Source organism: Pleurodeles waltl, chromosome 4_1 (genome assembly GCF_031143425.1).
Source record: "Pleurodeles waltl isolate 20211129_DDA chromosome 4_1, aPleWal1.hap1.20221129, whole genome shotgun sequence".
NCBI classification, from domain to species: Eukaryota; Metazoa; Chordata; class Amphibia; order Caudata; family Salamandridae; genus Pleurodeles; species Pleurodeles waltl.
Window position 1 is genome coordinate 659,356,605 of NC_090442.1, and position 25,226 is coordinate 659,381,830.

At 46.4% G+C, this 25,226-nt stretch overlaps 1 protein-coding gene across 1 annotated transcript in view; it reads left to right on the forward strand.

The window, feature by feature from the left end:
- The window catches only part of TBK1 (TANK binding kinase 1), a 394,952-nt gene that overhangs the window by 228,006 nt on the left and 141,720 nt on the right, over positions 1-25,226 (forward strand). Inside the window, exon 13 of the mRNA XM_069229127.1 lies at positions 17,792-17,870. Coding sequence (XP_069085228.1) covers positions 17,792-17,870 — 79 coding nt within the window. The remainder of the gene's footprint in view (positions 1-17,791; positions 17,871-25,226) is intronic.

The following is a 25,226-nucleotide window of genomic DNA, read 5'->3' on the forward strand; positions in this document are numbered from 1 at the left end:
GCTTGGTGAGAAAACAGACTGCCTTAGAATGCTTTCAGGAATTCCGGCCATGGCACATTCTTTAAGCCTGTCAACCTCAGCCTGACAGTTTTCCCACCAGTTTCAACCTTTTGAGGTTACGCCAGAGGATTGGTGCACAGGTATCACAAGGTCTTCCACCCCCCACTGACGTCGCCCCAGTCCTTTCATGGGCAGGAATCTGGCAGACATAGTGTAGGGCACGAGGGGCATCGATCTTCACAGTGCCTTCCCCCTGCTTTTCAGCCCCAAACTGCTTTAGTTTATCCTGTGCTGCAAGCAGCCGCGGTGTGGGAGGCATAAGCCAACATATTCTCCCATGGTGGTGTTCCATCACATCTGACAGATGACTTCATTAGATTATTTAGCAGGGTATACCCTCCCTTTCCTCTCCAACCCGCTGCAACTTTCTCTCACATCAGATTGTCTCTCAGAGGAAAAGTATTTATCAGAAGAACAAGTTATTTACCTTCTATGCTTCTCTTTCTACTGGATACTCCAGTCTAATTGCAGATTCCCTGTTTCCCTCCCTCTTCCCTTTCAGTGAAGTGTTCTCTTTTTACAAGCTAAGGTCTCAAATTAGAGTTCTGCACATTGGTACCTCTCGTTGTTTTGTGCTTTTCGTTCAGTGGCCTGTAAAGAGCCATAAAAGAAACTATTCAATGGCATGTGTGGCTGTAGATACACATGCTCTGCATACGTTTGCCATCTAGTATTGGGTCCGGATTTGTACAAATTGTTTTTCTTCGGAGAAGTGGAGAAAGTCACAAGGTAAAGTGACCCGCCCACTCAGGTTATACTGTGCATAGGCATAGACTTCATTGTTAAATTGTTTTCTTTCTGCCATCAGGTTTGCCGTGTTCCCCAGTTCGAGAATGTTTTGGGCTCCCTTCGGAATAACTTACAATCCCATACTCATCTGTATTGTTTTCGTTCACTCCCATTCTCATACAGCGAACACAAGTAGCAAATCTCCCTTTGTCGGGTCGACGACTTACGTTCCCCGCCTTACCTGGTTGGGCCTCCATTATTTCATAGCTCGTAACGCATAAGAAATGTGCTGCTGATGCAACTGACACCTTTTTAATTTTGTCCGAGGTGTCATGCCAAATATCCCCACGCAGACCTCCACTCCGTTGGCAGCCTCTGCTCATCGCCTGATTGCAAGGAAGAAAATTGTGAGGACCTTCGATCAGAGAAAACGCTGTAGGATCATAGGACGGGTCGGAAAGAAATGCAGCGAAAAGAACTAGAAGAGACACCAGACATCCTTGACCTCCAAGACAACGAGCCACAGGAGAAGCTCCATGAAGCTTCTGCGGCAGAGGAGGAGCCTTTATCGATTTCAGACCCCGAATTGGACTCGGAGAATGAAACCAGAGTGCAGACACAAGAATTTCCATCGGTGCAGCATGCAGTGAGTACAAAGGACTGTATCATACCCGCCAAAAAACATTCGGCTTTGACTGAACATAAGGCTACTGGGCCACTACTGCCATTGGGCCATGGTTGGCACCAAACAATTGGCAAGGATGCCCCGTCTTCCGGCTCTGCACCAAAGGCCAAGCCTAAAGACTCTGCCCATTAATTGTCTCTAAAGGTTTTGGCATCCACCCACCCAAAACTGTCTTCGGTTCTGACAACATCAGCGCCGACCATTTCAGCACCGAAACTCAAAGCCTCTTCGACACTCAGATCGAAAATGACTGTTTTGGCACCAGAGCCTATCTTACAAACTATTACAGAGAAGCTCAATCCCAAACAAAAGGCAATCCTTATTCAACCAAATACTGGTCTTATTCTTGCAAACCATCTCATTCGAAATTTCAGACTTCTTTTGAGGAGGCTATTGATGTACAAACACCACCTCACAAGATAAAGAGAAAGGACATGGCCACCAGTCCAATACCTCTATCTTTAACACCCCCTCATTCACCTACTTCACCACACCATTCACACTCAGAAGCTGAAGATCTAGTATGGGGAACTCCACTAGGATCTCCACAATCCTTTGTAGAAGATCGGTGGGGGATCATGACGCACAGCAGCCACGATTAGACCCTTGGGACACACATGATATTGACCCACCAGGGGATACAGCTCCAGACTTATACCTGCTAAACCATCTCCACCAGATGACAACACATCCCTCAATTAATTAGTAGCTGGAGTGGCTGCATATCATCAAGTCCCTTTAGACAAGGACCCTATGGAAGATGATTTCTTATTTGAAACTCTTTCCTCCACCACTAGGGCATCTCAATATCTGCCCATGATGAAAGGTATGATCCCGCATGCAGGCAAAATATTTAAAGACCCTGCCCCTGCATTAATAATTACGCATAGAGATTATAAGAAATACAAGGCAGCCCCTTCAGATCCTGCTTATATTAGAGGAATAATTCCTCCAGACTCCCTGGTAGTTTCAAATGCTCGTAAACAAGCTAATTACCAAACGTCCGGGATGCACCTCCTCTAGACAAAGAGTCAAAACGTATTGATCCATCTGGCAAAAGGGTGGGGGTTCAAGCAGCCAATCATTGGAGAATTGCTAACGCCCTGGGACTGTTGGCAAGATATGATAGGTGTTGGAGCTGGCATCCTTGGTGTGGTCTCCCTAACTTTGCCTCTTCTTCTCAAGTTGTTGCTGTGTGTTGGACTCTGTTTTTGTTACTCTGGGCACTTTACCACTGCTGACCAGTACTAAACTGCAAGTGTTCCCTATGTGAAATTGTATGTGTAGCAGCCTCATGGAGCTCTTTTAGGGGGTAGTGTGGCCGAGCAGCCTTAGACTTATAGGCACACCGTTGATAAATGATGCACAACTCAATAAAAAGCTCCAAACCAATTTATAAAAATAACAGGTATCTTTATATAAATTTAGGCACCAGAATCAAGACGATCAGGTTATTACATTTTGCAAGAGAAATCTTTACAAGTTTGAAAAGTTGACACTTAGTGCAATTTTTTGAAGCTGCAATGTTACCCTACGGGAGAGAAAACATGTACAGCAGCCAGGCACTCAACAGGAACCTATGCAACCAATCTTCCAGACTTAAGGTGAGTATAGGGCAGGGTCCTAGCCCTCACCAACAGGTCACCTCGGGCGCCACTGGGGCAGCCTGGTGCAGTTCAGCGTTGGGTGCCCTGTTGAAGTCATTGGGAATCAGTCCAGTCAGAAAGGTGCTGAAAGTAGGGACTGGGGTACCGAAGTGCAGTGGACCGTTGGGTTTCAGTCATTGGAGGCAGTTTCGGTAGAGGGGGGCCTGCACAAAGAGGCTGCAGGTGTCAGTGTGAAGGTCGCAATGGGGAGCCCCACGATGTACTTTGCCTCTGGAGGGACTGGGGACCATGCTGGCATCGTTGGCCTACATCAACTCATGCTAGGGGGCACGGGTGCAGTGGTGCTGTCCATCGTTGGGTTGTGGAGGTCCAGAGTCCTAGAAGTGTTTCTTAGGAGGCTTGCAAGATGTAAGAAAGCAGCTCCTCTACTCCACTGGATTACCTGGTTCTGAGGTGAAGGTTGGCAGTCCTCTTGGCTTTTGGAGGCCCATGCAGCTGCAGGATGACGTGTCTTTGTCGCAGTTATTGAAGTCAGCAGGCAGGCTGGCAGGGTTGGCGCTGTGTCAGTCACTGGTCTTCAGTTCTTGCTTGTTTTTTTAAAAATTTCTTTATTGGCATTTTATCAAAAATCTCCACAGGTTGTGCAGGATGCTATGATAAATCAGTTCATAAAGTGGAAGGTCAAACACATCCCAGCATGCTTACATTTAGGATATTCAGGTAGCAGATCACACAACAATATAGAGGGAGTAGTGGGGTGCAGGGAGAAGAACATAGAATGTCAACTCCAACGCAGCATAGTGCATCCTCTCTTGCAGAGGAGTAGCCAACGCGAGTATCACAAAATAAAACAAACCAGTAACTATTGAAACACTATGGCTGGTGCTGCATGTGCAGCAAATGGGGATGGGGGAGTGAGATTGGCAGCAGCATACTACAAACAAAGTGGTGTCTAGGCAAGTGGATGCCCCAGGGGGAAGAAGTGGAGAGGGGCGAGCCTCCATAGGATTTGCCCTGGAGAGCACAAAGGTCCCTCGATGTGTGGGGAGCAAGTGTGCGTAAAGGAGTGGGTTGATCATCGATGTCATTTGGTCAATTTAGGGAGAGTGGATTTAGACTGTCGCAAAATTTGAGAACATAGGTATCCTACATTGTAGCCACCCCGCCTCCCCCTCACAATCTCTGATCCTGTATTATGGCATCTGCTGCTGCCAGGGCCCATTTGTGCATTACCTGAAGCCAGCTGTTGATCATGGGCGGATGGGGGGCCTTCCAGGTCATGGTGATTAAGCTCTTAAAAAGGGTCAATGCTAGGTCAACCAATTTTAGATAGTGTTTAGTGCGCTTTATGATCCCCAAGAGACAAATGATCAGGAGGCAACTGGACAATTATCACTGTCGACACATGCTTCATCACCTGGATCCATGTGCGCACAAATGCGGGCATTCCCATACCATGTGCATTAATGTAGCATCTTTGTGGCCACATCTTGGACACACCGGTGACACTGCCGGGAACATTTTGTGTAGGCAGTGTGGTGAAGGTAAATTTGCTGCAAGTAGTTAATTAGAGTGAATTTTATACGGGCATTGCACAAAACTTTAACCTGCTCCAGGGCCATGGTCCACGTGCCTATTCAGTCATCAGATTTGGGCTTGTACCGGATTAACAAATCTCTGCATCCCTCCTGGAGTGCCTCATACAATATTGAAAGCACCCGACGGCCTAGTCCGTGTGTTAAGACGCACTGCAGGTTTTGTGGTGGCTTGGCCTGCCCTGGAGCCCAAGTGTCTCCAATTGCTGCCATAATTGCATGTGTGCAAGAAAGAGATCCCCTCCAAGCTTGTAGAGTTCCTGCAGTCCCTGATAAGAGAGCAGAGCACCATCGCTGTATAGGTAACCTAGTTGGGTGAGCTTGGCTTCACGCCATGGACAAGAATCCTGCGCCCTTTGTAGAATGTTCATGGCTGGCATGCTCCAAAGGGGCAGCCGCGGTGCGTGTCTGGGTTGCATATATCAAAGCCAAAGGAGGTTGGCCAGGGTGTCAGTCTACCTAGTCCTATGGCCAGACCACCCAGAGAGAGCAGCCATTCCAGCATGTCCATGCCCCTCAGGTCTACTCGAACTGCTCTACCGTTAGCCGTCCCATCTCCAGCCAGCCAACGCGTAGGCCATTGCAATTGAGCCACTCAAGCATGAGATGCTCGAGATAGAAGCCCATTTTTGAGCGGGCTCCAGACGAGCTCAGCCTCCAGGCTCTGCAGAGTCCTGAAGCAGTATCACTGGCAGGGCCACAAAGAAATATGAGTCTCAGAAGTACCAGCATTTTTGCCACCAACGTCCTGCCGATGGGCAAGCAGGGTAATCGAGTCCAAAAGTGTATGGATTGGTGTTTCGAGGCCAGGGCCTTACCTTGGTTACCGTCTAGTAAGTCCTTATCCTTGTGATAAATGTTCACACCAAGGTAGCAAAAGGTCTCAAAGCTCCAGCGGAGGCAACGCTTGTCCGGCACCTCTTGGTGCTCCGGTTCATCCCAGTGCAAAGGAAAACACAGGACTTACCCCAGTTCACCTTGAGGCATGTTATCTCACTGTATCAACCAAGTCGATCATAGAGGTGCTGGCAGCGTGCAGGCATGGTCTCTTAGGTTTACTAGCACATTGTTGGCATATAAGGAGACCGTGTGCCACTCCATCCCCACCTTGATATCTCAGACAGAGCCTGGCAGCAGGTGGCTCCATCACTAGCGCAAAGATTACTGGAAATAAAGAGCACCCTTGAAGGGTGCCTGTACTTGTGGAAAAGGATTGCGAGATCTGTCGGCTGCTACGGACTCGCACCTGCGGGAAGGTATGTAAGAGCTTGACACAGCCCAGAAAGTTAGGACCCATCCCCATTGTCCCCAGCATCTGCAATAAATAGGACCAATTCAGCGTATCAAAGCCTTTATTGAAATCCAGAGAGACCTCCACCGGGAGGTCCGCCCTCCAGACATTGTATCCATGATATGGCAGAGTCACTGAATGTTTGAGTGTGTCGCCCTTTGAGGTACAAACCCGCTACAGTCTAAATGAACAAGAGAGCTAAGCATCTGAAGCAGCCGATTAGCAAGGACTTTACTCAAAATGTTGTGGTCAGTGTTCAACATCGACAGCAGGTGATAAGAGCTCTCCTAAATGGGGTCTCTGCCCTGTTTTGGAAGCACCACTATGAGGGCCTCACATAAAGATTGTGGTGTCCGTGTCCGGGGTCTTACCGCGCACTTTAAGAAGCTGACTCTTTATATACTGTACCAGTAGTTCCCAACTTTTTGACTAGTGTGGACCCCCCAATTTATCATTATGCAATCCCAGGTGCCCCCACTGAATCATTATTGGAAACCAGGGACCCCACTGAGTCAGTACTGGATGGCGGGTACCCCGGCTTAAACTTAAACATTGTCAATGATTTTGAAGGGCAGGACAATACACAAAAATACAGAAACAAGTATTCATCAAACACATACACAAATAATAACAGATTTTAATTAATTTGCAAACAAATATAAATAAAAACAATTATTTTAATTTAATTGAAGCCACACATCATCCATACTATATTCTGTTTGATGCACCTGCAATCCTCCCATCAATCAGTCTGAGGATACTAATTTAATTTATAGCCTCCAAATTCAAATTCCTTCACATTTACAGTGTGTTTTCAAATTTTTTAAGCAGTCACGGACCCACTGAGAATGCTTCGTGGATCCCAAAGAGTCCCAGGACCACAGGTTGGGAACCACTGTGCAATACCAAATTGAGGTATAGTGTGCACATAGTCCAGTGGATCCCTCAGAGTCTTAACAGAGGCTAAAGTAGATAATACGAATGCCCTCTTTTGTGGTAGAGCAGTTAGGCTTATCAGAGGGTAGTGCAAAGCATTTGTCAAGAAATGAGGCACACACTCAATGACTAACTCCAGGCCAATGTTTTTATATAGCAAAAATATATGTTGTTACTTTTTTCTCGAACCAAAAGATCTTTGCTGCAGGTAAGTACAGTTGTAAGTTGGTATCAAGCATATATACCAAATGTACTTTGTTTGTTTTTTAGATAAAACAGTTTACAAGTAAGTAGCCCTTTGCATTTTTCAAAAATTGATATAGTGTCTCATATGCAGTCCTAGGGGAGAAAAGGTGTAAGCACAGTTAGCAGGTAAGTACTCGACTTATGATCCCAGTCTTTGGGAGTTAGGCTGTCCACCAGTCAGACTTCAAATTGATCCCAAATGTTCACTACCAGCAATACAGAGCCAGACTGGTGCAGAGGTCAAAGTTGCCATCTGGTTTTCAGTGGAATCCTATGAGGACTGGGGGCACTCGGAAAGAAACAGATTGCAGGTAAGTACCTGTGACTTCAGGACACAGACCTGAGGGTGTAGGTCGGCACCGGAGGGGGCCACAGTCAACAGCAAACACACACCCTCAGCGGCACAGTGGCGGCCGGGTGCAGGGTGCAAACACACCATCGGGCGCCCAGTGCTTTTCAATGGGGGAATCTCGGGGGTCACAAAGATGCTGCATGCTGGGTCCAAGGGGTCGTATCAGGAAAACCAAAGGATGGACAATTAGGAGATGTGCCCGCTAGACGTTATTGGACTGTCGGTCAGGTTGCCCAAGCCCAAGGGGCTGCGGGTGCACGGGGACCTTTGGGTGATGAGAATCTTTGTCGGATCCAGTGGTGGTCAGGGGGGTCCTCAGGCGTTGTCGTGTTGGCCAGTAGTGGTCAACACTGGGTGAACATTAGGTCAGAATCGCCTGGGGACCTTCTCTGGACCAGGGGGCCACCTGAACTTTGCCGTGGCCGTGGGCGTTGGGTGCAGAGTGGGCAGGGCTCGCTGAGTCTTTTTGGAAGGTTTCTGGAGTCTTTTTGGAAGGTTCTGGAGTCTTTTTGGAAGGTTTCTTCTGAACAGGGCTGCTGTCCTCTGGAGTTCTTGGTCCTCTGCTGGGCAGGCAGTCCTCTGGGGGTTTGTGGAGGTTGCTGGTCCTGCAGGATGCATTGCCTTTTTGTAGCAGGAGTGTTGAAGCTGCAGACAGGCCGGTAGGTCTGGGGCCAAGTCAGTTGTTGTCTGAAGTCTTCACTGCTGGGGTCGATCTCAGTTCTTTCTTTCTTGAGGTCGCCAGAAATCTGAAGAGCAAGGTTCAGGGGTGCCCCTAAATACTAGATTTAGGGGTGTTTCAAGGGGTCAGATGGCAGTAGCCAATGGCTACTGTCCCTAAGGGTGGCTTCACTCTTTTTGTGCCCTCTCCCTTTGGGGAAGAGGACACATTCTTATCCCTATTGGTCCCTCTTCTCCAAAACAAGATGGAGGATTCTGCAAGGATGGGGTCACTTCAGCTCTGGACACCTCAGGGATTGTCCTATCTGCTGTGGGCACTCCTTGTTTTCCTAATTAGTAACTTGCGGTGATTGGCTCGCAGCAGATTTACTTCTAGCGCGATGGTGTCAATGTGGACTTCCAGGGAGGTTTTGGTAACCATTATGGCCTCAAGTACTTTGTTGAATTGAGTTTATTGCGTTTGCTTCAAGGTGATAAACGTTTGAGGGTCCACAGGTGCAGAGAGCGTCCTCGCTTCCCCAGCACCAGTGGTTTAGTGGCCTCAGGCTTCCCCATCGTCGCAAGCCAAACCAGGTGCCCCTGGAGGCGGGCAGGGGGCAACAAGCGCAGCACCGTCCAGCAGTTGCACCAAGGGTACCTGGTTTGAAGTTCACTGAACAGGGCACATGATGGTACCCGCAAGGCAGAGTGGGTGTTCCCTGTAAAGGGTGGATCAAGGTAGTCCACCTTTAAGAGAGAGCTCTTGTAGTCGCGAGTAAAAGGCGTAGGGCAATAAGCAGGAGGCAGGCCGCCTAGTGTCAGGGTTCTATCTAGGTGCCCTTAAGTTCATCCAGAGCGACAGGGCCCAGTGCAGACTTGTAGGTCACAGAGGTCGAAGGCAGAGTAGTGTGTGTTCTGCACACTAAATACACTATTGGCACAGGAGCCAGAGTCACTGGAGAGTGCGTAAAGTTTATGCCAGGCCGATCCAAAGTGACAAAAGGCATTGCGGCCAAGTAATGAGGAGTTATGAACAATTTAAGGGACAGGTACACATGCAGCTTGGTAGGATGCGTGTACAAGAGGTCAGTATGGTGTCACATACAGGCCCAGGTACGGAGCACACAACAATAATGGATTCACCACGTTGACAGTGTTACTTGCCCTCACAGCCTTGTTCATAGTTCTCACTATGTGGGAAGTGGACACTGCAGGTCTAGTAGGGAAGGGCTCTCCGCTGTGAGTGTTCCAATCAGCAAACAGACCTCTGTCAGGTGGTGCACCCAGAAACCCTCTCTCCCATGACCCGAGTGACAGAGGCCAGGCATGGCATGGCTCCGCTCCCTTGGTCAGGGGGTTGGCATACGCTCTGATGGAAGCCAGATCTCCATGCCAAGGGCTGTGGGCTCTTTGAAGCCCCCTGCCTTGGAATGCAGATTTGAGGGTCATCCTGTTGGGAGGGATGAGTTGACACCCCTGTCCGAGCAGGCTTTGTTCCTGACTGTCCGAGAGGGGGTGCTCTTACCATTGAGGGTCAGAAACGTGTGTTGGTGGCTGGCTGTTTAAAACTAGTTGGACAGTACACCAGCAGCTGGTAGGTTTTTCAGGGAGCACCTCTAAGATGCCCTCTGGGTGCATATGTTAATAAATCATCACTAGAATCAGTGGGATTTATTAATATGAGATGTTTGATACCAAACATCCCTAGTCTCTGGGAAGCCGTTATGTAGCTGGGGAACTCATATTGAGCAGTGCTCAGCGCATGCACTTAAAATGTCTACCCTAATCACTTGTTATGTCTAAGAATTGACAAAGGCATAGCAGGGGCATATCTGCTCTTGCTGTTATGTTCAAACATTTAATATAATGTACCCTGCCTTAGGGCTGGAAGGCCTACTGTAGGGGTGACCTACATATATTCCATGCAGTGAGCATGTCACACAGTCTGTGTGCCATTTTGTGTTTTCACTTTTAGCTGCACTAAGACACGCAGCCTGCAATGGCAGTCTGCACGAGGTAGGTGAGGGGTCCCTGAGGGTGGCTACAGACCTTGGGGGACCCTCTTTGGTACCCCTGTCTTAGATATCTGAGGTGCCATTTATTAGGGGCTTACAGGGGTGCCAAAGCTATGACCAATTGAGGAACAACTGTACATTTAGCGAAAGAGATCTGGCACTGGGGGCCTGAATAGCAGGAAACCAGTGCACTTTCAATCATAATTGCATCACATACCAGGCAAAAAGTGGGGGTGGCCATGTTCAAAAGGGGCACTTTCCTACAGCCACTGCCCTAACCTTTGCCCCCGTGTTTTTATCTCCGCTTCCCTCCCCTGAAAGCTTGGTTTTGCTGGTGTCTAATGACAGGACAAACCGAAACAAATTTTCAACTACTCCCCTCAAAAGGTATGCCAATTCAGGTGGAGACATTTGGAAATACAAGGTTCTCATCTACTAGCTTGGTGCTGGAGAACCTATTCCCATGCACTTTGGGATTCGGTGGCTCATGTCCTCCCAAGTCTTCCTGAAGCTCTCCTACCTGCCCTCGCCGTGTCTATACAGGATGATCGTTAAGGGCTAGGTTCACAATTTGTTGTAGCTTGGACACCACTGATTCATTGGGTGGGTCATTTGTACTAGTGTAGCCATTCACTGCCCTGCTTGGCTGTGGTCCCCTGGTTTTTCAGGTGATTGCCAGTCGTCCCTAGTGGACATGTCCTTTGACATGACTTGCCTCTATGGGGTCAAGGCAGATTTAGCTCTAGAGCTGTTCAAATAGAGTAGCGCCATGGCGCACCGTCCCTTGGCTTATCTGCCTGCCTCGTCAACCGCATCAGCCTATTCATTCCTTTAGCGGCTGTAGCAGAGGTACCCCATACCATCAATCAATTCAGCCTCATCAAGGTCCCCACATTTTAGTGGCCGAGGCTGTCATCAATGTCAATGGGTTGCCTAGACCACTTCTGCCCCACTTGCCAAACTCCTTTAGCTTACCCTTCGTGGAACACAGCCACCCAGTGGAACACAGGATCTGACAATTTTTGCCAGTTTGGTGGGTCATAACGTCGGACAGGTGGGTCCTGCAAACTGTTTCAAAGGGGTATGCTCTACCCTGACACCTCCTGTGCACCCTCCATTGTCCCCTCCCTCGACTGACGGACAATCTACGTGTTTTGTAGCAGGAAGGGCAATCCCTTTTGGCCAAAAGGACTGTCAAGAGTGTGCCTGCGCCAGAAGTGCAGCATGGTATTAATTCTCAATACTTTCTGGTGCCAAAAAAAACAGATGAAATTCCAGATGCTCACGCTGGCCCAGATCTTGTTAGCCCTCAACCCTGGAAGCTCAATGGTGATGGTGGGCCTGCAGTATGCCCATTGCCATATCCCAATTCTGTAGGCCCATCGGTGCTCTCTGCAGTTTGGGGTGGGACACATTTTCAGTTCGCTGTGCTCCTCTTTGGTCTCTCCAGTGCCCCTTGTGTGTTCACACAAGTGATGATGGTGGTAGGGCACACCTTTGGAGGTTAGTGGTACCGGTTTTCCCCTACCTTGATGACTTGCTGCTAAAGGCAGGCTGGCCCCAGGCAGTTGTCAACCCCCGCCAGACTACCACAAACCTCCTTTCATCTTTGGGATTCAGTATCAATGTGCCAAAGTCACCCTGGAAAGGAGCAGCTCGGGCATTCAGGCCATAATCCTGATCTTTCAGCCTCTCTTCTGGATTTCAGTGAGGTTGACTCTGAGCTGCTGGAACTGATGGCCACCTGCATCCTGCTGGTGAAGCACAACAGGCGGAATATGCGGGCTCTGCAGTGTGATCTATAGCATCAAAGGCACTTCTTCCACCACATCTACATTTCAGCAGCGACTGCAAAAGATCTGCAGTGCTGGTCTCGGACTGCAATCAGCGGCAGACTCTGGTCCCGACCCAGAGTTGACAATGCTCTGTGCGTCTCTTCTGGGTTGGGTCAGCCATCTAGGAGAGGTGGAGATCGTAGGTCTCTGGTCTTTGCTGGATGGACGGTTTATACAAGCCTTTTGGAGCTGAAGGCCATCCACTTGGTATTAAAAGCCTTTCTTCCATCCATCAAGTGAAGGCTTGTACAGATGTTTACGGACAATGCCATCACCATATGGTACTTCAACAAATGGGGTGGGGTGGTGTAACAGATCCTGTGCCAGAAGGCCCTATGCTCTGGAAATAGTTGGATTACCAGGGAATTGTCCTGATGGTGAACCACCTGGTAGAATCATTGAATGCCAGGGCAGACAAACTCAGCCATTGGCACCTAGCTGGATCACAAGTGAGTTACACCTGGAGATGGCATGAGGACTCTTCCGCAAATGGGGGAGAACCCTGGCTCAATCTGCTCACCACGCAGAGAACGTGCAATGTCTGTACTTATGCGCATTGGAATTTCCAAGGGTTCTCGTTCATAAGACACGTTCCACATCAAGTGGAACATTGGACTCCTTTATGCCTTTCCGCCAATACCACTCCTTCCCTGAATTCTCAAGAAGCTCAGGACTGACCAAGCCCAAGTCTTCCTATTGTTTCTGGATTGGGCACAGAGTGTATGGTATACAGAACTCCTGAGCATTTGTGTTCCTTACAGGTGGCCCCACAAGGAAGATCTGTTGTTGCAGCAGGCAGGATTCTCGATCCTTTGCAATTTCCACTTTCTTGCTTGGAGATTGAACAGTGGCAGCTGAGCACCTTCAACCTTTCTCTGGAGGTGGTTGATGTCATCTTGGCAGCCAGACTTCCCTCGACAAAAACTGTATTTGCCTGTTTGTGGAACAAATTTGTGGCTTTGTGTTGTACTTGGCAGATAGATCGCCAGGTGAATTTATCTGATATTTTGCTGGGTTTTTTTTGTCCCTAGCCCGGCGAGACTTTGCTCTGAACATAGTAACTGGGTACCTTATGGCTCTTTCTGCCTTTTTTGCAGTTGCCAGACTAGCCCTCTTTTTTTAAGTCTCCAGTTGGTATTCGCTTATTGAAAGGTTTAGATTAGTTTTTTACCTTTCCTCGTTCGTCATTGAGACCTTAGCTTGGTCCTCACACATCTGATGTGCAATCCCTTTGAACCGCATCATAGTTGTGACTTGCAGTTTCTCACTCTCAAGAAAGTGTTTTTTGTCGCCATAATATCACGCAGTATGTGTATGAGCTTTAGGTTCTCTGTGTCAACCTGCTGTACACATCCTTCTTCCCAGACAAGCTGGTTTTGTGGATACCGGCCTCCTTCTTGTCTCAAGTTGTGACACGTTCCACCTCGGTCAAAACATTAGGTTGCCGGTGTTCTGTGCTTTGCCTCACCCCTCTGAGGAAGAGGTGAGACTCCACCGTCTAGACCCACTCCACCATCTAGACCCCAAGAGAGCACTAAGCTTTGATATTGATTGTACCAAAGAGCAATGGCTGGACGATCAGACCTTTATTGGGCTTCCATGGAGCGTAAAAAGGCAAGGCTGTGCGGAAGAGAACCATCACCCACTGGATTGTGCTTTGCATTAAGATCTACTACACATTGGTTTAAAAGCAGCCTCAGGAAAGACTGAATGCTCATTCTACCAGGACCAACGCTGCTACCACTGCATTGGTACGCGGAGTGTTTTTCCTGGACATGCAACATTAGGCTACATGGGAGTCCCTCCGTCCTTTCACAAAGCACTACTGCCTGGACAGTCTGGTTCACACAAAAGGGCATTTTGTCCACTCTGTCCTGCATGGCTTTCTGATTTGAGCCAATTCACAAGCCCACCTCTAAATAGGTACTGCTTTGGTATCTATCTAAAAGGTGAGGAATCAGCTGCTAGAAGATGCTATCAGAAGAAAAGGTTATTTAACTTTGGCAGTGCTCTTTCTGATAGAGACAGAAAGAGCATCCTGTCTCCAACACTCCCATCCTCCGTGTTCTGTGATTGGACTCTATCCATTAATAAAATTCTAAGTCTGGGAATCTACATACTGTTCACAGCCAATTTCCAATAGGAGCTCTGCGTCTGGGGGTGCGCACAGCTTTGAAAGCAACTGACATCAGCCCACAGGAGTGGCTGCTACATAGGCTTTGCGCATCATTTCCAGAGCAAGACTGCGGAGTCGCAGAGTGCCACCTGCTGGTGTTCAGAGGTACTGCTGAAAGGTTTCCTGACCCAGTCTGACATTTGGGGAATATTCAAAAGGTGAGGACTCTGCACCTAGATAGTCACTACCAGAAAAAGGGTTACCAAAGGTAAGTAACCTGGTCAACATTTCCCACCTGAACCAGCTCAACCTGATCTCAATGTGTTAAGCAAAGTAGAAAGCCCCCTGATTTGACCCACAACAGTTGGCAAAATCAGCCACTTATTTTGCTATTTGTGCCGAACTAGTCTTGAAGGACCAGGTGTTCCTTTAATTGGTCATGCACTGTAGAAACTAATGGTCAGCAGGCTCTCCACCTGGACAGTGGAAGAATTCACCAAAAAGTTTTGAGATTTGGGGTAGCCTAGCTAGATGGCTACAGGTTTGGACCTAAATTTAGGGGTATCACCTTTACTGTGGAGAATGCATTGGTACTGATGATGTTAGGAGTAGAAGTTGAAATTAAGTGAGGATGATTAAAGTGAGAGCTATAGCACATTACCTTAACTCCCACCCTCCATAACTTGTAGAAGGGGTAACTGAGTTCCGAATAAAAGACTGAGGCCCTCATTACGAACCTGGTGGTCGGCGGTAATTTGGGGAAAGGTACTGCCAACAGGCTGTGTTGGTACCTTTTCCCAGATTATGACATTGGCGGTTTGGCTTGAGCCAAACCGCCAATGTACCACTCCGTCCTCCAGGGTGGTAACGGTCACTGGGCTGGAGACTTCGGTCTCCAGCCAGGCGGCCGTCACAGTCCCACTCTCGGGATTATGACCCCACCTACTGCCATGGTTTCCGTTGCAGGCGTACCTCCAAGAAAACCATGGCGGTAGGGACTATCAGTGCCAGGGAATTCCTTTCCCGACACTGATAGGGGTCTCCCCTGCCCCCCTCCACCACCCTCCCTCCCTCCTGCCCCCTGCACATTTACACACCCACATGCGCACACATACAGACTCATACACACACTCATACACACACGCATACCCACATCCACCCACGCATGCACACATACATACCCACACACCAACATACATTGTCGCACACACACACACTCACAACATACACGTTATCTCACATTCAGTCATTCACGCACGCATTCAACGTGACACACATGCATGCGCGCATATAAAAACAGACACCCCCCCAACACACACACACCATCACACACGCACACAACACCCCCACCCCCCTCTCCTGTCAGAGAACTCGACTTACCTGCTTTCAGGGGGTGTTCCTGCAGGAGACGGGATGCGGCGTTGCTGTCGGCAGCAGCGTCCGCCAGCAAAACACTGCCAGGCCGTATCATTGCTCATGATAAGTCAGCCTTCTCGCGGAATTCCGTTTACGGTAATAATGCGGGTGAGTGGCTGGTAGCCACGGCAATGGTATGTTGGCGCAGTGGCCGTAGGCGGCATATAGCGCCAAAGTTGTAATGACGGCCTGAGTGTCTTTTTCTGAGAGATTTAATTTGTGTACTGTACAAAACATGTTTGATCTTCAAAACAATAATTGGCAGTCCTAATGTTGAGTGATGAGAGAGAGAGAGGTACGAGCTAAGCTTAATGTATTAACGTAACTTTTGAATTTGTTTTTAATGTTTTGTGTTAGGTTGCATGGTGTGGCCTATTACACCCATGTCAACCATACCTCGACTTGAAGTTTAGTTTTTTCAAATAATTTCATTTTTTCTTTAGATGTGCAGCTCTTCTAATGGTCAAGGCTAAAAAGGGTGCTGTGTCAACTGTCTGGTTTCAATATCTTCTTCACGCTAATAATTGTTAGGGTCAAATAGTCTGTAGATATCTTAGCTCTCCTCGGTATCCAGTTGACAATTGCCATCATGGCACCTGTGCTAGGCTTCATTGCTTTAAAAAATAGTGAGGGCAAACAAGGACCAGGGAAGCCAACTCCAGTCAGGGCAACATGTTGACTATTTTAAAGAGGGTGGTAGTGCAGCTAACCTTAACTTCAAGTGTGAAAATAGAAATCTTTTTCACCACTCGAATTGTGTAAGGGAGTTGGGCTGTTTGTTGTCTCCCGCCCTGCCTATAGAGGTAGGGCACCCCCAGAGTATTGGCCAGGTCAGGGTGGTGTGTGTAAGACAGTACACTTTCCCCTAGGCCGAGAGGGTTACTTGTTCCCTCTCTGCCTTGCACCAGGGAGTGTTGTAGTGTTATTTTGCCTCCTAACTCCCCTATCTTTCCTATGAGCAGAGGGACATTTACTTGCTCGAACTACTTCGCACTCACTTTGCCAGTTGTCGGCTGTAGTGTGTGTAACTGCCTTGCCCAATGGTGTTCAACTTACTCACCCCCACATCATGCCAAAGGTGCAAGGTGTCTGTTTTTGAGGACAGATGGGAGGTGTTTCTTTGTCCTCATATCCTTGCCCACCCATGTCATCACCCACCTCTGCCTTACCCAAGAGCACAAGGAGGGAGGCTATTTAAAAAGATGAGGGACATTGCAAAGTTGTGCTATTCTTTTCATTTGCAAAGGTGTGACTGCTGCATTTTTTAACTGGAGTGTATTTTTGTGGTCTGCCGAATGATGTGGACCACAGAGGACAGTGGCAGCTGAAATCTACCCCAGTGCCCCCTTTAAAGTTACATACAGTACATTGAACTACCTGCATTATTTCACAGGCCATTGATGACTGGCTCAGCAGACTGTTGCCTTAGCATACTGTTCGGAATTGTGACAGTCGGTCTCTGGGTCAAAGAATCTCTCTTTGTTGATTTTGAGAAGACCGTGCACAGAGCAACCATCTAAATCCCAGTGAGAGATGCTGGACTGTGAAGGGTTTTCCCACTCCTCGTGAACATCCTTATACAAATGCATATATTAATATATCTTCCAAACTATCCCTCTCACTGATTTTCAGCAACTGTTCGTCATTGTTTTTAGTGACATTTCTGTGACCATTTCAGTCTGGGTTTCCCTTTTCTAAAACTCTGTGGACGAGGATTACAGTTCTATGAGCTACACAAGCTTGCACATCCACAATTGGAATTTGTGTTTAATTCAGCCGATTCGTTTTCCTATTCACAGTAGGGTCATACGACTAAAATTAGAAGTTCAAAAGCCCCGAAAGATGCATTCAAAATGTATGTTTACTTTTATCTGACAGCAATAAAAATAAGGCTCACATTTAAATAAGTGAGGTTCTACGGAGCCACGTAAATTGCATCTTCATATTTCCAAGCGATGTTTTAGCACACTTTCTTCTAATCTCATAAAAAAATGAAAATAACCTAAGTCATTTATATGGTACTTTTCGGTAAAACGCTTAGCGTTCTTGTAGTCTGGCATATTGCAGTGGGTAGCAAGATGTCTGACAAGCATTGTCCCTTGGCATTGTGGTGCTTAGAGAATGCTTTACCATTGTAAAAACTCAGTTAAAGTAATGTTGGTTTTACATGAAAGCATGTGTTCTGATTGTAAAATTTTATTTTAAAAAAGTGATTATTCATTGTTATCTTCCTCAACTTCTGGATATACAGATTTGCCAACCTAATTCAGATAAATATGGAAGCATCTGAATTTGAAGACTTTTCAGATATTCACACCAAATTTCGTCGGGTAAGACCTTTTTTGACATTTAGTGCCTCTGAAATTTTAATTCAGTTAAAAGAAATAAGGCTTGTTAATTGATTAACTTAAGTTCACACATTGCATACAAGTACTGTGAAGTGACAAATTCAGCCAATGATACTGAGTGTAATTCAACTTTTGGCTTGGGGAAATACATAAGTAATGAGTTATAGATGAGGATTTTGTAAAGATCCTGGAGATTCTTAGGTTTGTTTTCTTGGATGTAACACTAAATGGCTCTTCTGTAATAGCTGGCTTTCCCAAAGGGCTCTTCTGTAATAGTAGTATTGCCCTTCAAAGAGCAATACTCTAAAATGGTGTTAAAACTCATTCTCTTTTGTAATGGATAAAAAACCCACAACCTTCTCAAAATTCCAATACACTTTAAAGGGTATTGTGTTTTTTCTCTTCTGCCCTCTAATCATTTAGCCATATGAGAGAAGGGATTCTGGCTATTGCAAACATACGTATTATCAGTCTCCACTTTCAATAAAATCTCATAGCCTATTTATTTGCACAAGGATGGAGCACCTACGTTTTTACTACCTCAGATGGTATCATGGACCATAAATACACGAGGTTTAAACGTACAGGATACACAGTATTGGTCAATGCAATCAATTGGGGGACTGGGAGAATGAACTGGTCCAGTCTCTCTATCCTAAAGCCAGATACCATCAGGTACACTGTTCTGAGAAGTGAAGTCCTACTGGGGGAGAATGACTAGGTCATCTAATCAGTCATTTGTGAGAAGCAAGAGCCCTCGCCCACTAATAGGTGGCATGCTTCATCATCGGGCCTGTTCTTCATTGGGCAGTCTCCGCAATGCCCGACGGTCCCCACAAGGGGGCTCTTTGCTGGAGATCTTTTAGTTGGGAAGTGTCGATGTTGACTCCAGGGATGTTCTCAAATCTGAAATTATGTGGAGTAAAGGACTGGAATGTATGAACTTAAAATTGACCATGGGCACTAAGAAAGAATATTTTATTGCTACCTTAGTGGCCTATGCGAAGGTTAAAGACACAGGGAGAATAACACGGAGAATAATGTCCCCACGCTTTCCAAATGGAACTGTGTAGTAAACAATATTCCCTACTCCAGTGTACTGGTCGACATATTTCACGCCCTAGGTATCCAGAAAAATTGAGCGACATTTCTTTAGGGCCAAAAAGAGGCTCTTCCTAGTCCCTACTAATCAGCAAAAAGGTATGCTCTCAGTGTGCGTTTCCTGGTGTGACTTACACTCGTGTTGATTCCCTGTTTGGGATGACCCTCCAGGAGGAAGGAAAAGTCCCCTTAGAATTTTGCGAGCCGTTGGACTTCTGCAAAGTTTTTGCCCACTGCGTCCACACCGGGAAACCTACCCGTCGCCTGCAAACTTCCCAAAACAGTGTACCATATAGTATTTGGCAACACAGCATTGGTCATCAGCTATCTAAATGTGAAATGGCAAACTAACAAAATGTAAAACAGAAACTATGATAAGAAACATTGACTGTCTTCATCAGTTTTTTTCCAGCCCTATTTTTCCTTTCAAATATGCTTTTCACTCTTTAAAAAAAAAAAATGACTTTCACCCTCACACAGAATATTACCGTTAATCTCATGGATCTGTAGATTTATTCCTGCTGACAATTAAAAGCCATGTCATTACTGAAGCTGCATGGCTTGATCAATGATCATTGCGCTACATGACAAGAGGAAAATTATCAGTAAAAGGTAGTAGACAGTATTTAAGAGATGGCCTTTATCTTTTCTCTGTTATTTTCAGATCGAATTCCTTCTCTGAGCAATGGTTGTTTCTAAGATACTGTACTACGTTGCTGTTGTAGTGGCCAAAGGATAATTGGATGGTCCTCACAAATACTAATGACAATGTAAATGTCTTATGAGAAAAAGCCATTAAACTAGTTATGCTGAAACACTGTGTACCTGTTGTGATGCTGGACAAGGATTCAGGCACCTGTTTCTTGACATCACATGCCACACACCTTTGATTCGAGCTTGCGAGGTGAGCAGCAAGGAGCAGCAGCAAGGTGACCAGAGGAGGCTGCTGGTTTGCCAGTGGCAAGGATGTGGCATTAACCCCTGGCAAGTTGATTTCCTGGCTTTGGATGCTGCGCCGCGCCTGTGCTGCCCTCCTTCGGAATGGGAGAGTGGCCCTTTACGGCCCAGCATGGCAGAGCCTGCCCCCTCGGCAGAACCCAGGCATAGCGACTGAAGCGCACAGCAAGTGAACAGTGAGGCAGGGCAGTGCAGCTTTGGAGTGTTTTGGGAGTTGGATAAGGCTCGGAGCAGTGGATCCATCTAAGTGGCGTGGAAGCAGCCGTCATTAGGCTGGTGCAGCTTGCTCCCACAGCGGGCCTGCCTATCGTACCCCCTACTCCCCGACTACATTCCTGGCCTGCATCACCTTACCCTGCCATTGCATGTCTCCAGCTGCAGCTGTCTGGAGCCCTCTGTAGGAAGCTGGATCTGTATATACTATACCAAAGTAAGGTATAGTGTGCACAGAGTCCAGTGGCTCTCCAGAGGCTTTACAGAGGCTAAAGTAGATAATACTAATGCTCTCTTTTGTGGTATTGTAGCATTTAGGCTTATCAGAGGGTAGTGCTAAGCATTTGTTGTACACACACAGTCCAGAAATGAGGCACACACTCAATTAACTCCAGGCCAATGTTGTATGTATAAAAAAATATACTTTATTTATTTCTAGAAACAAAGGATCTTTGTTGCAGGTAAGTACAGTTTCAAGAACGTATCACTTTGAAGTATGAAATTCTCTCTGTTTAGAATTCACAGATAAAACAGTTTACAAATAAGTATTATTTTTCATTTTCAAAAGTGGGGTGGTCAGTGGCGTTCATGACATTCAAAAAACCAGGTCACGCGCTAGGGTGCCAGACAGTGCTTGTAAAGCAACCAAGGACACTATTTAAGTCATACATATCACACCAGAAGTCTTCAGCTTTCTGTGCTAGTTTGAAGCTAGATACAGGATATTTGAGACATGGAGGTGCATCACAAACATAAGAAGGGCACAAAAGACAGCAAAACAGAGAACCAGAGTGAGTGATACTGTCGGACTTACATCAATAGAAATAGAAGCAGGTGGATTTAAGCAACAAGGGGTAAAAAAAAAAGAGCACGCAGGGTCAGCGAAAGATGGGGATACTTACTACATCAGAGAGTGGCCTGCTTTAGGAGGGGAACACCGGCAACGTGGGCAAGCACTGGGATTGTCAGCAACCACAAATCCAGTACACAGTTATTTTACGAGGGCAAAGGTAGGTGTGGGGGCTCAGGTTACAATCAGGGCCAGAAGGTCCTGTTGGACTGGTACCAAAGCACTCAGAACCAAGGCAACAAGAGTTCACACAAGAGACTGTATCCTCTAGTGTTGCAAGCCTCTGACTAACTACATCAATAGTCGCAGAGATGATAGAGACTGCACTGAAATAAAGTAATTATAGAACAAATACCTCTACCTTAAACATGCCAGCCGGAGAAACAGAAGTGATAGAGATTTCTTCAACTATGATTACTTGAGGAATGAGCACAGATTTGGATAGACAGACTTAGGAGGAGATCACTCAGGGTGTCGGCCCAAACAAACTTACAGGTGCCCTTAATTTACTTAGGGATGGCTTGCGGTGGACAAGAAGGATACATTGCAAAAGAAGCAGGAAATCATAGTAGAAGCAATAATCCACCAGTCATGTCTTGATCAGCATGCTATATTACAAGATTCATCACCATTCAGACCTAAGCAGAACTGCTCCAGCCCTTGGACAAATCCAGGATGGGGCAACTGCAATCAATTATTGCATTATCACAAGAGAGCAACTGTGATGTTAACCACACAGAAGCAGAAACCAGGGCAGCACCATGCTTAATATATGCAGAGGGTCATTCTCGAGCTTCATTGCAGCAAGCAGGGATAGTCCTGATTCCATTATAATCACCATTGACTTCTACTTACTAGCGGCAGTCGAAGCTCTCACCTGGCAATCGCATCAATTAGAAATCCAAGTGGAATTAACAAACCTGCTAACCCAGAGTGTCCTAACGATTGACAAGATAGCGATGCTTAATATGAAAGTAGACCCCTGGATAAACAAATGTAATGATGGGAGTGTGGCAGTCAGTAGCACAAACAATGCAATAATTGATAAACTAACTGCATTGCCAGACCCACTAACTACGTTAATAAAACACTGCAAAATTAGCCATGCGAATAATACACATTGTGGTAAATCGATGGTCCGCATAGAGCTAGGGATGTTGAAGGACATAGTATCCACAGATAAGGCTGCAAAACACCCATTGCTCCAAGTACACTAAATTTTAATAAGGGTGAATTGGTGAGTGAAACTAATGATAAGATACAACAGGACAAACAAATGATTTTAGTACACTTGCCTGAAGAGGAAGTTGAGCAGAATCCAATAATAGTGTTGGCCCCAGACATTCTTAGCTCCATTGGGCACACGAAGGATGCATCTTCAAGCACCTGACAGATAAGTGGGACCAATGTAGAGGTGATGACGGCCCAGACACAGTTAACGCGATGGCAAACAAAGAAATTGCATACATCATTAAAAAACAACAAAAGAAGGACCAGATTGAGCCATAATTGGCATAAAGAAATGCCATTGCAACTACCACCATCAAATAATCCAGAGAAGTGGGGAGATACTGCTAAAGAAAATAACCCGGAGCGACTGGAGATCTATCTGATATTTCAACAAAAAATAGTGCCTCAGAGTACATCCGATCAGCCTGTACAACTTAAACAAGCGGTAGAAACAGTAGAAAGGCAATCCATCCCAGCAAGTGCAAGACCATATCTGCAACTGGATAGTCCTGGGGAAAAGGAAAATGACACTCAGGCAATGCCCAAAATTATACATAACGATTTAATAGAAACCTTCTCACAGGTGGTGATCTCGAATAATAAATGCAGTGCTGCTAAGCCACAAAGTCTCTAACAATCTGAATGTTCACTTGCACCACAGATGAGAGGCCAAGAGGTAGTACTAGACTTAGATAAAACAGACCAGGGGTACATCATTCTATCTCCAAGTGAATCGTCCCCAGCAAGAGTGGCAGAGCTACATCCAGGTCATAAAATCTCACCAAATGTATCCCATGTAGAGAACTGTCATAACAACATCATCACCTCCCAACAAACCACATAGCAAAAGGAGGTAGCTTTAGTAGACCAAAGAATTATCCAGCAGGCCATCCCTTCTAGGTTGGACGGGACTACATAGAACGCGCAGGGCCCTGGACACCAGATCGAGCATAACGTAAGAATGAACTGCCAACCACGAAAACCCCAAGATGAGGGAGACAATGAGGATTGTTTGCTGGCTCCCGCAACAACAACCTTAATATTTACTTCATATTTTTATACGTATGGCCAAAGAGAATCAGCATTAACAGAGTGGTCCGGTCACGTTATTATTGAAAAGATTCTTGAAGAAGCTCAGCAATTTGAAGAATGGGCATACTAATCAGCAAGCCAGTGAACAAATTTACCCATACGTTATCAGAGACACACAAATCTTCATTGCTAAGTAGAGACGCAAGTAGTAGTATCCTGAAAGGAACACCTCAAATAACACATTTGTCCTGGGACAAAAAGATCACAGGGCAACTGTTAAGGGGCACGTGTGACAATCAAGGTGCTGAGGAGTCAATAGCACATACAGGTCTAGAACATTCCGCATGGCTTGGCTTCTGGCAGCCCTTCTTAGAAAGAAATGGTTGAATCTCTAGTAGGTATGGAAAGAAAGGAAAAATTGTCAAGAAATGCCATAAAGATAATCAGCTGTTGTGGTGGGTTTGGCTTCACTTATGGGGAATCCAAAAACACTGGAGTACATTGGTGATATACTTTGTTTACAAGAAACTTGGTCGACTGCGCCAATTCCCATTCCAGGGTTCCAAACAATTCATACTGCTGCATACAAGAAAAATGTATTTGGTAGACCTTTAGGTGGTCTTGTAATATATGTGAAACTAGACCTACAGGTGAAAGTGATAGTATGTGCTCATTCTTCTTGGGACATACAGGTAGTCACCATGAAGGGACTTGTACGAAATGGAAGACCCTCTCTGATTACTGTCATCAACCTGTATGTTAATCCCTGTTGGAATGTAAAAATGGCCAACGTCAAGAACATTACTGCACTGATAAATACCTTTCTCTATGAGCATTCAGGGCATGAAAATGTAGTGGCAGGAGATTTTAACCTAAGATCTGTGTCAATCTGACAAAAATCACGAGGACCCCTATTGAGCTATCCTCGAAGCCTGTCTTAGCAAGTTTGAACTGGGATTGACTGATCAAAAAGGTATAAAGGTGGGCACATCCATACCGACTTTTAAAAATATCTCCACATTGGATGATATATTTTAAGTAAGGACCTTCAAATAGATGTATAAGCTATCAGGTCCTACATAGAACTTAAAGTGATCACCATCCCATATCCACAGTGACAACTGACAGTGGCTGAAACTCGTATCTCGGGCCTCCAATCTGTCACTAAACGGCTGGAGGAACAATTGCAGGACCTCACGAAGCAAACTATGGCCATCACTGCCCGCCTCGAAGATCAAAAAGGCAGGGCGAGGTGGAACAATATTCGTATAGTGGGGGTACCGGAAGGGGTGGAGGGCTACAGTATTGACCTATTTGTGGAGGACCAGGTCCTAAACCTACTACAGCCGAAGAGACTTTCCAAGTTTTTTTCAGTGGAGAGGGCACATAGAGTCCCCGTCCCCCCCCAAGAACAATCATAGCCCAGAGATTCAACTATAGAGACCAAGATGCCATCCTAAAAGCTTCCCGCACACATGAAGATCTTAAGATTGAAAATGTCACAATGCACATTTTTCCTGACTTTACTCCACAAGTTCAGAGACAGCGCAAGTGGTTTGATGAAATAAAGCGAGATCTACAAGAACGTAATTCCCGGCAAAATTGAAGGTCATCGCTGAATGGAAGATGTGGTTGTTCACCACACTGGAAGAAGCGTGGGACTGGCTTGAGGGTTGGAGGGTGCAGAAGAAGAAAGAAGGGACCCACAGACCATTGCCACATCCTCATCTGTGTCGAAGCAGCCGGTGGCCCTCGGAAGAGAGCAGCCAGGCAAGGAACACTCCTACTTCACCATAGGCATGAGACCTTTTAAAGTCCAGTGTATGGCAATATGGGAGGTCAGGGGAGATCAAAGCCCCCACTTCATAAGTGGTTGAAAACTCCCATATGCAATGGAGGTTGGGGAGATTGAATTAAGGCAGATCCAACATTTTGCAAAGGATGGTTCATGGTAA